General features: G+C 40.4%; 1 protein-coding gene across 10 annotated transcripts in view; it reads left to right on the forward strand.

The window, feature by feature from the left end:
• ADAMTSL3 (ADAMTS like 3) overlaps window positions 1–15,729 on the forward strand; it is a 365,276-nt gene that overhangs the window by 223,712 nt on the left and 125,835 nt on the right. For all 10 annotated transcript variants that reach the window (XR_011075723.1, XM_068558758.1, XM_068558696.1 and 7 more), the window contains 2 exons: window positions 1,375–1,522; window positions 3,051–3,135. Coding sequence is in view for 9 of the 10 variants with exons in the window: in XM_068558758.1 (XP_068414859.1) it covers window positions 1,375–1,522; window positions 3,051–3,135 (233 nt within the window). In the remaining variant the exon portion in view is untranslated. The remainder of the gene's footprint in view (window positions 1–1,374; window positions 1,523–3,050; window positions 3,136–15,729) is intronic.

Here is a 15,729-nt window from a genome sequence, read left to right on the forward strand (position 1 = left end):
TTTTATTCAAGTATAGTTGATTTACAATGTTGTGTTAATTTCTGCTGTATAGCGAAGTGTTTCAGTTATACGTGTATATATATATATATATATATATATATATATATATATATATATATATATATATAAAATACATTCTTTTTTGTATTCTTACCCATTATGGTTTGTCACAGGATATTAAATATAGTTCCGTGTGCTACACAGTAGGACCTTGTTGTTTATCCATTCTGTGTATAATAGTTTACATCTGCTAATCCCAAACTCTCAATCCATCCCTCCCCTACCAAGGAGGTGACTTTTTAAGAAGAAAGAATACAAAACACAAATATTGGGTATCTAAGTAAATGTTTCTGTACAATAATAAAAGAAATTGTAAGAAATTACAAATTTTTTTAAGCTGACAACCCTAATGTGAACTCTGGACTTTAGTTAATAATAATGTATCAGTATTGGTTTATCAGTTGTAGCAAAGGTACCACACTAATGCAAGATATTAACACTAGAGAAAACTGTATGTAGCAGAAAGGGGGCATATGGGAACTCTCTGTACTATCTGCTCAATTTTTCTATAAACCTTAAATAGTCCTAAAAAATAAAGTCTTGATTTAAAAAAAAACCACACACACATATACATACATATATGCTCACCAACATAATGTACATAAATTGAAAACATATCGTGGATGTTCATGACATGAAAATATTCCATTCATAGGCAAGAGTACCTTCCAAATCATAAACAAATAATTCAAGAAAAAAAATACTGACAACACAAAGTTCATAAAAACTTAGAGAAAATAGCATAATGTTCTTATTAATTTTAAGTGCCTGATACATCTATAATATTTTTTTCCTAAACTTTTTGGCTGAATACTCTTCGATGGCCCTTTCATATGACAACAATTTTGGAAGATCGATTTCTATACACAGAATAGAAAGATAATCCTCTAGCATGGTTGAGCAAAATTTGATATTTTTTTAAATTAATAGTTTAGAAAAGTTTCTTTTGTCTTCACAAATTGTTTTGGATGATGTCATGTGAATTTTTAATTAAATTTGAGAAAACCTATATTAAGTTTCTTGCATATTTGCGTAGAAAGATTGCAGGGCATTTCAATTTTTCTTGCACTGTGACCTCACCTGAAATACTTCTCGAATGGAGAATGGGAAGGAAGCCTTGCAAGGGAGGGGCCCTGAAGCATAAGAATCATGGGAGATCAGCCTCCACCCCCTTCCTTACATAATGTTTATCTAACGGTCTTTTGTGTTTAACATTCATGTAGATTAGTGACTCTCCTGTGCATGAGACCTTAATACCTTTGTGGATCTCTTCATGAACAAGAATTTCATTGGCTTCTCTTTTCATCTTTGAAGTGCACAGTGACTTGTGGCCGGGGGTTACGTTACCGGGTTGTTCTGTGTATCAACCATCGTGGACAGCACGTTGGTGGCTGTAATCCACAACTGAAGTTACACATCAAAGAAGAATGTATCATTCCCATCCCGTGTTACAAACCCAAAGGTAAGTTTGTGGTGCATTTTAAAGTTAAATCAAACGGTGTTTTCCAGCTCTCTTACTAATATTGCAGCATTTGAATTTCAACGTACTAACTTTCTTATAAAAATTGTTTTACTGACAGATTACAGTAGACCCATCCACCTAGATAAAGAAGTTAGACCTATGTGATTAATTGGTCTGGAGAAGAAACTGAGCTCTTATTGATTCAGTACATATAGAGTGGCTCCTGTCTAGGCTTATATTAACATTTCTTGGTGGGCATAAAATAATTTGATGCAGTCCCTCCTTTGAAGAAAAAGGAGAAGGAGGATGAAGAGAAAAAGGAAAAGGAAAATTCCCACATGCCTTCCACCAGAGTGTACATTTCTTGAGGAAGGAACAATGCCAGCTTCATCATATGTCCTATTGCCTACCATGAATGAATGAAGACTTCCAGTTCCCAATCTAGATTTATAGATGCACTTAGAAATTCTTCTGTAGTTCCCACTTGTTCCACATGAATTAGTAGAAATGGGTAGCATCCATGGGTAAGGAAGTCTTGGCATCATCTTTTGGATGTATGTTCCTCTCTAGACATGATTTTTTCCATATACGTACTTTTGTAAGGTATTACCAGTCCTCGTGACAAGTATTTCCTTTTGGAAATGGAAAAAGAATTACTCCCAAGTGTCAGTGCCAAGGAGTCTTCCTTAGTACTTTGGAGAGGATAAAATTCTTCTTCATTATTTCTGGGTGCATTATTTACACAAATAGCCTCATAGGCAACTAACTATTCAAAAAATATTTATTTGATGATGTCTGTCTTCCAGAAAAATCACTGGTTTCCATGCAAGGTACAAACACTGATTATATAACTTCGTCAGTGAAGTCTTTTCTCCTTATTTCTGCAGTCAGTGGTACTTTTATAGCCACTTTCTTAGTGTTTGTGATTTCCCTGAAGCAGTCCAAAATTATTTCCTTTCTCATTTCATAATTAGATTGTTTCTTTCTTCACATCTTAGGAAGCTTCAAAGGACAGAGAGGGGCACCAGCTTGCTCCTGCAGGCCTGTAGTAATTGGTAATCATTTCCCTCAACAATTATAGCAATTAAAGTTTGAGTAAACCATAGCACTGACTCTCCTCCTCCCAACTTTCTAAGCCTTCTATGTTATTTGCTTTTCTCTATTAATTTCCTCATTCAATGGGCAAAAAAATTTGTGGAAAAAGAAAGCAAACTGATAACGGTTGAAGTAAGAGCTTTAATATGCAAACAACAGATATTGGTACTGATTTATAAAAGGCATTTTTATGCTAACTTGGAGAATGTATTCAACTGTGTCATGGGGTTGTTTGGTTGCATTTTGATAATGTGTTAATTAAAAAAATGTATGACAGAAATTTTTGGTTCCGTCCAGAAGCCACTTCGTGTACTGTGCATTTGAAAAGCGTGACCTCTTTATTGATGAAATCTTCAGCAAATAATAATCACATATCCAACTCTTGAATGAGTAACAATAATTAAGCTTGTTGTTTATGTTCCCTTTTTGTCAGAAAAAAGTCCAGTGGAAGCGAAATTACCTTGGCTGAAACAAGCACAAGAACTAGAAGAGACCAGAATAGCAACTGAAGAACCAACGTGAGTCCAGGACCTTTTATGGAAGTAATCAGAGCATAGCCAGCTAACATGATATATGTAATTTTTGTACTCATTGGAGTACAATGATATGTTTCAAATCCAAATGACCTGGATTTGCAGACTCCAGAGAGCTTGACTTGGCTAGAATTCTTCTTTATTTCACAATTCAGCAGTCCTGCTTTGGCAGTATCTGTGAGAAGCACAGAAAAGAACAGTGCTGTTTAACTCAAAGCAGACCCAGTGGTCTGTTACAGTTAAGAGATTGGGGATAATTCCTAGATCTAGATTAACACATATGATTTGACCAAAGACCATCATTAAACAAGCAGACAGTATTAAACAAATAAACCAGTCATTCCATGGTTAAGTCATGGCCAATGTCTATAAAACCAGTTAGGCCAAAATGTATCAGGGTGGCCTGAGTGATTAAAAGGAGAAATCCCAGAGCTGCTGTGGTATGGGGCAATGGAAAGAATATGGCACTACAAATCTTGGAGCCTAGTACCACCACTTTTAACGATGTGACCTTAGAGAAGTCTTTAATTTTTCTGTGTCTCATTCTCCTTACTTATAAAATGAGCAGGCTGGGCTTGATCTCTCTAGGGTTCGTCCCAACTCAAAAATCCAATGACTTCTATCCACATGGGGTTTGGCAAGTCTGGACTGTAATGGTATCCATGGAAATAAAGTATTAAGAACATATCAAAGAAACATTCTGGAGGTGGAGGTATAGGGACCTAAAAAGAACAAGGAATCAAAGATGATGAATCTAGCCCAGCAATCTAGAAGAACAACAGCATGAATGGTAGACTTGAGGAATTGGATGGGACGGCTGATTCCACATCAGGCATGTGAAGTCCGTGGTGCTGACAGGCTACCACAGGGAGAGTGATTCACAGGGTGTCAGAGGAAAGGGGATCTCAGAGGTATGGCTGGTCTCCCTCTCAGAGCAGGCATTTCTTCTTCAACACCTTCAGCAAGGGCAGAGTTCACTGCATTGAGAGACAGCTCATTCTTGGGTTGAACAACCTGAGTTATTTGCAAGATTTTTTTTCCTGTTAGCCAAAATACAACCTCCTTCAAATTTCTGCTTTCTGAAACAGAGAAAAACACATCTATGCTGCATCCCACGTGACAAGTTTTCACAAATTTGCAGAAAGCTGGATCGCAAGAGCACTGTCTTTCCCAAGCTCATCATTCCTAGCCTTTTCAGCGGTTTTCACATGTTGTTTTTAGATCCCTTACCAACCCCATTGCTCTTTTCAGAACATTCTCTCATTTGTCAGTATCCCTTTTAACTGTGGGTCAGCCCAGCAGTGAGCCCCAGGAGCACATGGATTCCTTGTCTTTGAGAAGGCTCCGTGCCTCTAGTGATGCGGGCCAAGAGAATTGGTACATCACACTTATGACACGTGCAGAACTTTTCCACATGGACTACTGTCCGATCTGGATGTGAACCCAGAAGACACTGTGGACACTGTGAGGTGAATGACCCCAGAGTAACTGATTGAAGAGAGAAGAGTGTTTGGCTCATGATGGAAGCATGGAGATCTAGAATTGGAGTCAGAAGAAGTGGAGCATGAAGGAGTAAATCCAAGGAAAGCTCACTGTTAGAAAGACCAAGGGAGCAAAGCATTTAAGGAGAGGTATAGCAGATAGTATTCAAACCTCACCGAAAGCCAAGGAACAACTGTGGGGACTGAGAAAAGGCTGTTTTGTTTGACAAGAAAGTCTTTCTCAGTTAATTTTAGAGCAGTAGCATTCAAAGTGTAGAGAAGTAAAACGTTGCAGAGCTTTAAGAAATGAATTCTGAATTGGAAGGAAATGGGGCAATGGGTATTTGACTACTAAAGAAGGAAGACTGGTAGTCAAGTTGATGGAAAGGAATGGTTATATGTATGTGCTTGATTTTTTTGTTTGTTTTTCATCTGAAGTTTGGACAGCCTTAAACGTATTAAAAAGATAATAAGGATTTTAGACAAGTCAGTTACCGTCTCTAGACTTCCCAGCTGTACAAGGAGGGTGTTAGGCTAAAAGCTACTGGAACCTTCTCCTAGCTTTCATCTCCTATGATTCTGTAAGGGAAGGAACCTATAGAAGAAAAGTGACTTGAGACACCTGCAAGGGAGTTTGTAGCCGTCACATAAGGACGGTCATGGAGTTCTCAGTCTTGAATGATGCATCCTACCAGGATCTCTTCTCAAAACACAAATCACAATTGCTAGTCCTTCTGCGTGTCCTCTCTTGGTTGAGTGGTTTGCTCTCAGTTCCCCAAACTAGAAGCCTGCAGTCATCCTTGCCTCTTGCTCCTTCTTTCCTTATCTGTAATTAACTACTGAGTTGTGCAGTCATATCTACTAAAATCTTTCTCCGTTGCAGCTCCTTCTCTCCATGCCTACTACCATCCTGTCCAGGTCCTGAAATCACTATCAGGACACTTACAACAGCCTTCTAATCTGCTCCCCACTCGATCCCCTGAAATCTATCGTCTAACCCAGAGTAGTGTAGCTAAGGCACAAATCTGATCTTTCTTACAACGTTCAGAAATTCCCAATGTTTCCCCATCGCTCAAAGACTTACGCTCGTTCACCAGGCTCACAAGCTGTAGCAGGGTGTTAGCCTTCCCAGCTCCCAGCCTCATCTCTGACCGCTTCCTTACTTTACCTTGAATGGGGTGCTCCAGCCACACTGAACTGTTGGTTGTTCCTTGCTGGCAACAAGCTGCCACTCACCTCCATCTCTTTAATAATGTTTTCCTCTCTATTGGGAATGCTCCTCAACTGTTGTGTTTTTAAAAAATATTTATTTATCCATGTGGCTGCGCCGGGTCTTAGTTGCAGCACGTGGGATCTTTTCATTGAGGTGTGCGGGATCTTTAGTTGTGGCATGCGGAATCTAGTTCCCTGACCAGGGATCAAACCCAGGCCCCTGGCATTGGGAGCACGGAGTCTTAGCCACTGGACCACCACGGAAGTCCCTCACTTGTGTTTTTGTTGTTGTTGTTGTCACTGTTTACTCTTTATTTATTTATTTTAACATCTTTATTGGAGTATAATTGCTTTACAATGGTGTGTTAGTTTCTGCTTTATAACACAGTGAATCAGCTATACATATACATATATCCCCATATCTCCTCCCTCTTGCATCTGCCTCCCACCCTCCCTATCCCACCCCTCTGGGTGGTCGCAAAGCACCGAGCTGATCTCCCTGTGCTATGTGGCCGCTTCCCACTAGCTATCTATTTTACATTTGGTAGTGTATATATGTCCATGCCACTCTCTCACTTTGTCCCAGCTTACCCTTCCTCCTCCCTGTGTCATCAAGTCCATTCTCTACGTCTGCGTCTTTATTCCTGTCCGGCCCTTAGGTTCTTCAGAACCTTTGTTTTTTATATTCCATATGTATGTGTTAGAATACGGTATTTATTTTTCTCTTTCTGATTTACTTCACTCTGTATGACAGACTCTATCATCCACTTCACTACAAATAACTCAATTTCGTTTCTTTTTATGGCTGAGTAATATTCCGTTGTATATATATGCCACATCTTCTTTATCTGTTCATCTGTCGATGGACACTTAGGTTGCTTCCATGTCCTGGCTACTGTAAATAGAGCTGCAATGAACATTGTGGTACATGACTTTTTTTGAATTATGGCTTTCTCAGGGTATATGCCCAGTAGTAGGATTGCTGGGTCATATGGTAGTTCTATTTTTAGATTTTTAAGGAACCTCCATACTGTTCTCCATAGTGGCTATATCAATTTACATTCCCACCAACAGTGCAAGAGGGTTCCCTTTTCTCCACACCCTCTCCAACATTTATTGTTTACACACTTTTTGATGATGGCCACTCTGACCGGTGTGAGGTGATACCTCATTGTAGTTTTGATTTGCATTTCTCTAATGATTAGTGATGTTGAGCATCCTTTCATGTGTTTGTTGGCCATCTGTATATCTGCTTTGGAGAAATATCTATTTAGGTCTTCTGCCCATTTTTGGATTGGGTTGTTTGATTTTTGGATATTCAGCTGCATGAGCTGCTTGTATATTTTGGAGATTAATCCTTTCTCAGTTCCTTCATTTGCAAATATTTTCTCCCATTCTGAGGGTTGTCTTTCATCTTGTTTATGGTTTCCTTTGCAGTGCAAAAGTTTTTAAGTTTCATTAGGTACCATTTGTTTATTTTTGTTTTTATTTCCATTGCTGTAGGAGGTGGGTCAAAAAGGATCTTGCTGTGATTTATGTCATAGAGTGTTCTGCCTGTGTTTTCCTCTAAGAGTTTGATAGTGCCTGGCCTTACATTTAGGTCTTTAATCCATTTTGAGTTTATTTTTGTGTATGGTGTTAGGGAGTGTTCAAATTTCATTCTTTTACATGTAGCTGTCCAGTTTTCCCAGCACTTATTGAAGAGGCTGTCTTTTCACCATTTTATATTCTTCCCTCCTTTATCAAAGATAAGGTGACCATATGTGTGTGGGTTTATCTCTGGGCTTTCTATCCTGTTCCATTGATCTATATTTCTGTTTTTGTGCCAGTACCATGCTGTCTTGATTACTGTAGCTTTGTAGTATAGTCTGAAGTCAGGGAGCCTGATTCCTCCAGCCCTGTTTTTCTTTCTCAAGATTGCTTTGGCTATTCGGGGTCTTTTGTGTTTCCATACAAATTGTGAAATTTTTTGTTCTAGTTCTGTGAAAAATGCCAGTGGTAGTTTGATAGGGATTGCATTGAACCTGTAGATTGCTTTGGGTAGTAGAGTCATTTTCACAATGTTGATTCTTCCAATCCAAGAACATGGTATATCTCTCCATCTGTTTGTATCATCTTTAATTTCTTTCATCAGTGTCTTATAGCTTTCTGAGCACAGGTCTTTTGTCTCCTTAGGTAGGTTTATTCCTAGGTATTTTATTCTTTTTGTTGCAGTGGTAAATGGGAGTGTTTCCTTAATTTCTCTTTCATATTTTTCATCATTAGTGTATAGGAATGCAAGAGATTTCTGTGCGTTAATTCTGTTTCCTGCTACTTTACCAAATCCATTGATTAGCTCTAGTAGTTTTCTGGTAGCATCTTTAGGATTCTCTATGTATAGTATCATGTCATCTGCAAACAGTGACAGTTTTACTTCTTCTTTTCTGATTTGGATTCCTTTTATTTCTTTTTCTTCTCTGATTTATGTGGCTAAAACTTCCAAAACTATGTTGAGTAATAGTGGTGAGAGTGGACAACCTTGTCTTGTTCCTGATCTTAGAGGAAATGGTTTCAGTTTTTCACCATTAAGAATGATGTTGGCTGTGGGTTTGTCATATATGGCCTTTATTCTGTTGAGGTAAGTTCCCTCAATGCCTACTTTCTGGAAGGTTTTTATCATAAATGGGTGTTGAATTTTGTCGAAAGCTTTTTCTGAATCTATTGAGATGATCATATGGTTTTTCTCCTTCAATTTGTTAATGTGGTGTATCACATTGATTGATTTTCATGTACTGAAGAATCCTTGTAATCCTGGGATAAACCCCATGTGATCATGTTGTATGATCCTTTTAATGTGCTCTTGGATTCTGTTTGCTAGTATTTTGTTGAGGATTTTTGCATCTATGTTCATCAGTGATATTGGCCTCTAGTTTTCTTTCTTTGTGACATCTTTGTCTGGTTTTGGTATCAGGGTGATGGTGGCCTCGTAGAATGAGTTTGGGAGTGTTCCTCCCTCTGCTATACTTTGGAAGAGTAGAAGGATAGGTATTAGCTCTTCTCTAGATGTTTGATAGAATTCGCCTGTGAAGCCATCTGGTCCTGGGCTTTTGTTTGTTGGAAGATTTTTATCACAGTCTCAATTTCAGTGCTTGGGACTGGTCTGTTTATATTTTCTATTTCTTCCTGGTTCAGTCTCAGAAGGTTGTGCTTTTCTAAGAGTTTGTCCATTTCTTCCAGGTTGTCCATTTTACTGGCATATAGTTGCTTGTAGTAATCACTCACGATCCTTTGTATTTCTCAGTGTCAGTTGTAGCTTCTCCTTTTTCATTTCTAATTCTGTTGATTTGAGCCTTCTCCCTTTTTTTCTTGATGAGTCTGGCTAATGATTTATCAATTTTGTTTATCTTCTCAAAGAACCAGCTTTTAGTTTTATTAATCTTTGCTATTGTTTCCTTCATTTCTTTTTCATTTATTTCTGATCTGATCTTTATGATTTCTTTCCTTCTGCTAACTTGGGGTTTTTTGTTCTTCTTTCTCTAATTGCTTTAGGTGTAAAGTTAGGTTGTTTATTTGAGATGTTTCTTGTTTCTTAAGGTAGGATTGTATTGCTATAAACTTCCCTCTTAGAACTGCTTTTGCTGCATCCCATAGGTTTTGGGTCATCGTGTTTTCATTGTCATTTGTTTCTGGGTATTTTTTGATTTCCTCTTTGATTTCTTCAGTGATCTCTTGGTTATTTAGTAGTGTATTGTTTAGCCTCCATGTGTTTGTATTTTTTACAGATTTTTTACTGTAATTGATATCTAGTCTCATAGCATTGTGGTCGGAAAAGATACCTGATGCGATTCAATTTTCTTAAATTTACCAAGGCTTGATTTGTGACCCAAGAAATGATCTCTCCTGGAGAAAGTTCCATGAGCACTTGAGAAGAAAGTGTATTCTGTTGTTTTAGGATGGAATGTCCTATAAATATCAATTAAGTCCATCTTGTTTAATGTGTCATCTAAAGTTTGTGTTTCCTTATTTATTTTCATTTTGGATGATCTGTCCATTGGTGAAAGCGGGGTGTTAGAGTCCCCTACTATTATTTTGTTACTGTCAATTTCCCGTTTTATGGCTGTTAGCATTTGCCTTATGTATTGAGGTGCTCCTATATTGGTTGCATAAATATTTACAATTGTTATATCTTCTTCTTGGATTGATCACTTGATCATTATATAGTGTCCTTCTTTGTCTCTTGTAAAAGTCTTTATTTTAAAGTCTATTTTGTCTGATATGAGAATTGGTACTCCAGCTTTCTTTTGATTTCCATTTGCATGGAATATCTTTTTCCATCCCCTCACTTTCAGGCTGTATGTGCCCCTAGGTCTGAAGTGGGTCTCCTGTAGACAGCATATATACGGGCCTTGTTTTTGTATCCATTCAGCCAGTCTGTGTCTTTTGGTTGGAGCATTTAATCCATTTACATTTAAGGTAATTATTGATATGTATGTTCCCATTTCCATTTTCTTAATGTTTTGGGTTTGTTATTTTAGTTCTTTTCCTTCTCTTGTGTCTCCTGCCTAGAGAAGTTCCTTTAGCATTTGTTGTAAAGCTGGTTTGGTGGTGGTGAATTCTCTTAGCTTTTGCTTGTCTGTAAAGGTTTTAATTTCTCCGTTGAATCTGTATGAGATCCTTGCTGGGTAATCTTGGTTGTAGGTTTTTCCCTTTCATCACGTTAAATATGTCTTGCCACTCCCTTCTGGCTTGCAGCGTTTCTGCTGAAAGATCAGCTGTTAACCTTATGGGGATTCCCTTGTATGTTACTTGTTGTTTTTCCCTTGCTGCTTTTCATATTTTTTCTTCGTAGTTAATTTTTGGTGGTTTGATTAATATGTGTCTTGGCGTGTTTCTCCTTGGATTTATCCTGTATGGGACTCTCTGTGCTTCCTGGACTTGATTCTTTCCTTTCCCATTTTAGGGAAGTTTTCAACTATAATCTTTTCAAATATTTTCTCAGTCCCTTTCTTTTTCTCTTCTTCTTCTGTGACCCCTATAATTTGAATGTTAGTGCATTTAACGTTGTCCCAGAGGTCTTTAAGAGTGTCCTCAATTCTTTTCATTCTTTTTTCTTTATTTTGCTCTGCAGTAGTTATTTCCACTATTTTATCTTCCAGGTCACTTATCTGTTCTTCTGCCTCAGTTATTCTGCTATTGATTCCCTCTAGAGAATTTTTAATTTCATTTATTGTGTTGTTCATCATTATTTGTTTGCTCTCTAGTTCTTCTAGGTCCTTGTTAAATATTTCTTGTATTTTCTCCATTCTATTTCCAAGATTTTGGATCATCTTTACTATCATTACTCTGAATTCTTTTTCAGGTAGACTGCCTATTTCCTCCTCATTTGTTTGGTCTCATGGGTTTTTACCTTGCTCCTTCATCTGCTGTGCATTTCTCTGTCTTCTAATTTTGCTTAACTTACTGTGTTTGGGGTCTCCTTTTTGCAGGCTGCAGGTTCGTAGTTCCCTTTGTTTTTGGTGTCTGCCCCTAGTGGCTAGGGTTGGTTCATTGGGTTGTGTTGACTTCCTGGTGGATGGGAGTAGTGCCTGTGTTCTGCTGGATGAGGCTGGATCTTGTCTTTCTGGTGGGCAGGACCGCAACCGGTGGTGTGTTTTGGGGTGTCTGTGACCTTATTATGCTTTTAGGCAGCCTCTGTGCTAATGGGTGGGCTTGTGTTCCTGTCTTGCTAGTTGTTTGGCATAGGGTGTCCAGCACTGTAGCTTGCTGGTTGTTGAGTGGAGCTGGGTCTTAGCGTTGAGATGGAGCTCTCTGGGAGAGCTTTTGCCATTTGATATTACATGGAGCTGGGAGGTCTCTGGTGGACCAATGTCCTGAACTCGGCTTTCTCACCTCAGAGGCACAGGCCTGAAACCCGGCAGGAGCACCAAGACCCTGTCAGCCACATGGCTCAGAAGAAAAGGGAGAAAGAAAGAAAGGAAGAAAGGAAGAAAGGAAGAAAGGAAGAAGGGAGGGAGGGAGGGAGAGAGGGAGGAAGAAAATAAAAAGAAATAAAGTTATTAAAATAAAAAATTAAAAAGTTATAAAAAAAAAGAAAAAAGAAAGAAGAGAGCAACCAAACCAAAAAACAAATCCACCAATGATAACAAGCTCTAAAAGCTATACTAAAAAAAAAAAAAAAAAAACGGACAGACTGAACCCTACGACAAATGGTAAAAGCAAAGCTATACAGACAAAATCACACAAAGAAGCATACACATACACACTCACAAAAAAAGAAAAAGGAAAAAAAATATATATATATAGATATATTAAAAATAAAGGTAAAGAGCAACCAAATCAATAAACAAGTATACTAATGATAATAAACTCTAAATACTAAACTAAGATAAATTTAAAACCAGAAATGAGTCAGTTGCATACAGCAAACCCCATGTCTACAGTTGCTCCCAATGTCCACCGCCTCAATTTTGGGATGATTTGTTGTCTATTCAGGTATTCCAGAGCTGCAGGGTACATCAAGTTGATTGTGGAGATTTAATCCGCTGCTCCTGAGGCTGCTGGGAGAAATTTCCCTTTCTCTTCTTTGTTCGCACAGCTCCCGGGGTTCAGCTTTGGATTTGGCTCCACCTCTGCGTGTAGGTTGCCTGAGGGCATCTGTTCTTCGCCCAGACAGGATGGGGTTAAAGAAGCAGCTGATTAGGGGGTTCTGGCTCACTCAGGCTTGGGGGAGGGAGGGATACGGAGTGCAGGGTGAGCCTGCGGCGGCAGAGGCCGGAGTAATGTTGCAGCAGCCTGAGGTGTGCCGTGTGTTCTCCCGGGGAGGTTGTCCCTGGATCACGGGACCCTGGCAGTGGTGGGCTGCACAGGCTCCCGGGAGAGGAGGTGTGCAGAGTGACCTGTTCTTGCACACAGGCTTCTTGGTGGCTGCAGCAGCTTCCTTAGTGTCTCATGCCCGTCTCTGGGGTCCGCGCTGATAGCCGTGGCTCGCGCCCATCTCTGGAGCTCGTTTAGGCGGTACTCTGAATCTCCTCTCCTGGCACACCCTGAAACAATGGTCTCTTGCCTCTTCGGCAGCTGCAGACTTTTTCCCGGCCTCCCTCCCGGCTAGCTGTGGTGCGCTAGCCCCTTCGGGCTGTGTTCACACCGCCAACCCCAGTCCTCTCCCTGGGATCCAACCGAAGCCCGAGCCTCAGCTCCCAGCCCCCGCCCGCCCCGGCGGGTGAGCAGACAAGCCTCTCGGGCTGGTGAGTGCTGGTCGGCACCGATCCTCTGTGCAGGTATCTCTCTGCTTTGCCCTCTGCACCCCTGTTGCTGTGCTCTCCTCCGTGGCTCCAAAGCTTACCCCCTCCGCCACCCACAGTCTCTGCCCGCGAAGGGGCTTCCTAGTGTGTGGAAACCTTTCCTCCTTCACGGCTCCCTCCCACTGGTGCGGGTCCCGTCCCTATTCTTTTGTCTCTGTTTTTTCTTTTGCCCTACCCAGGTACGTGAGGAGTTTCTTGCCTTTTGGGAGGTCTGAGGTCTTCTGCCAGCGTTCAGTAGGTGTTTGGTAGGAGTTGTTCCACATGTAGATGTATTTCTGATGTATTTGTGGGGAGGAAGGTGATCTCCATGTCTTACTCCTCCACCATACTGAAGGTCTCCCCCCTCACTTGGTTTTTAAGAATGTTTTTTTTTTTCGCTTGTTATAGAAAATTTCAAGGCTGTATAAATGAGGAGAGAAGAGTGTAACGAACCCCCATGTGTCCATCACCCACCTGCAACAGTTATCAATTTGGGGGCACTCTTGCTTCATCTACACTGCTACCTCCAGCCCACTGGGCCATTTTGGAAGCACACCCAGACAACATATCATTTCATTCATAAATATTTCAGTATGTAGCTCCAAAATAGAAAGACCTTTTTTTGATAACCACAATACCACTTTTTAAAGTGTGGTTCTCAAATTGCTTCCTGTAGAAGCATGTGTGGTGCTATTTAAAATGCAGATTTCTGGACCTCACCAAGTCAGACATTCTGGGAGTGGGTCCCAGTCACCAGCAATTTTTTTTTCTTTTGGCTCTGCCAGGTATTTTTTAAATTGGGGTAAAATGTACATAACCTAAAATGGACCATTTTAACCCTTTTTAAGTGTACAGTTCATTGGTATTAAGTACATTGACATTGTTGTGCAACCATCACCACCATCCATCTCCAGAATTTTTCATCATCCCCAACACAAACTCTGTACCCACTAAACACTGACTCCCCATCCTCCTATTCCTACCCCCAGCCCCTGGTAATCTCTGTTCTACTTCCATCTCTATGGATTTGTCAGCAGCATTTTTAGCAAGCACACTGGGTGACTGGGGGTGGGGTGCATCCAAATTTGGGAACCATTGGATCAGATAGTCCTGAGGGTCCCTTTGAAGTTCTGAAAATATGGTTTGTTTTACTTAACTGGAAAAGACGCATATCGTGTAAGCTTAGCAGGTTCCAGCCCTGTATCCATCCCGAAGCCTGCATGAACTGTCAGCCCCACCCGACTTTGCTGGTGGCTTGTCCAGTCTGTATTCACTGTGCAAAGCTGGTTCACCCTCTTCTCCTGTAGGACACCACTTCTTTCTTCCCATCATGGAAAACTGAGGCCCCAGCACCTGTTCCCGGGCCTGAGCGACTGCCTCTCTCCACCTTCCTCCCCGTCTCCCTCTGTGGTCTCTCTGCAGTTTTCCTTTACAATTCACACTGCCTGGCAGCTTCTGGCCTGTTCCTGGCTGTCTAGTGTGAAGTTTATGGTTTCCTCCTACCACTTCTGACTCTAGTCATTCCCGTGATTTCCAAACAAAACCACAACATATCTCAGCTTCCAGTTCATCCTTTTATTACCCCTGTCTCTCGTGGTTTGGGGATGCTTGCTTGTTGACAGTGAGCTGTATTTCAGATCCCTTGAGGAAAGCCTCCCAAACCCTCCTGGAGAAGATAAATATTTCTGCCTCTGTGGTTGACTATGGCCTGAGCTCTGAATTTACATAGAAAGTGGATGTTCAAAAGGCTTTTCCTTTTAACTAGAAAAATACAGATTATAGCTTATAAAGCTAAGCCGGGGAACTGCAGTTTTGACCTTCTTAACTTTCAGCTGTGGAATGTGTTGACAGTCGATATGGTTCATTGTTGTTTTAAAAGTTCTTCCCTGGAGGCTTCCTAGTTTCTCCGGGACTCACAACACTTCCTTAGTCATGCTGCCCTCCCTCCCATTTTCCGTACATGAGAACCAAGGATTTAAAACACTTCGTGTATTTTCTTCACTGCTATTTTAGCTTCTGCATTTGTGCCGTTTGTATTTGCTAAAATCAAATTAGGTTATGTTTCAGGCAGCTGTTTTTCTCACAACAACAGCAGTAAACAACTAATATTGAGGACTTCTTTTGTGCCAGACTGTGTTCTAAGTGTTCTGTGTGGATTAACTGATTTAATTCTCACAATGACCCCATAAGGAGGCATTATTATTAGCTTCATGTTAGGGATGAGGAAACAAAGGCATAGATTAAGGAATTATCCAACATTTCAGAGCTATTAAATGGTGGATGGTGATTCTCTGGCATGTGATACTAGGAAGAGCTCCAACTTTATGTTAGGAGACCTGAATTCAAGTCTCTCCCATCCTTAGATTGGTCTAATAGGGCAGATAGAGAAGTTAGCGATTATATTACGGTATTATAAGGCTTAGGGGGTCAAGGATGGCTTCCTGGGAGAGATGGTACATGAAATGATGCCCTAAGATGTACACAGATGTCAGAACAGCACGTCAGGTATTGAGGTTGCATGTTGGCCAACTGGCCTATGGGGGCCACACCTGGACATTGAGGTACTAAGCGTGGAGAGGGGGCTGGAGGAGAAGTAGGTGGTAACAGCAGCTGGGAAAGTAAGCAAG

Source organism: Eschrichtius robustus, chromosome 1 (assembly GCF_028021215.1).
Source record: "Eschrichtius robustus isolate mEscRob2 chromosome 1, mEscRob2.pri, whole genome shotgun sequence".
In the NCBI taxonomy this organism is placed as follows: domain Eukaryota; kingdom Metazoa; phylum Chordata; class Mammalia; order Artiodactyla; family Eschrichtiidae; genus Eschrichtius; species Eschrichtius robustus.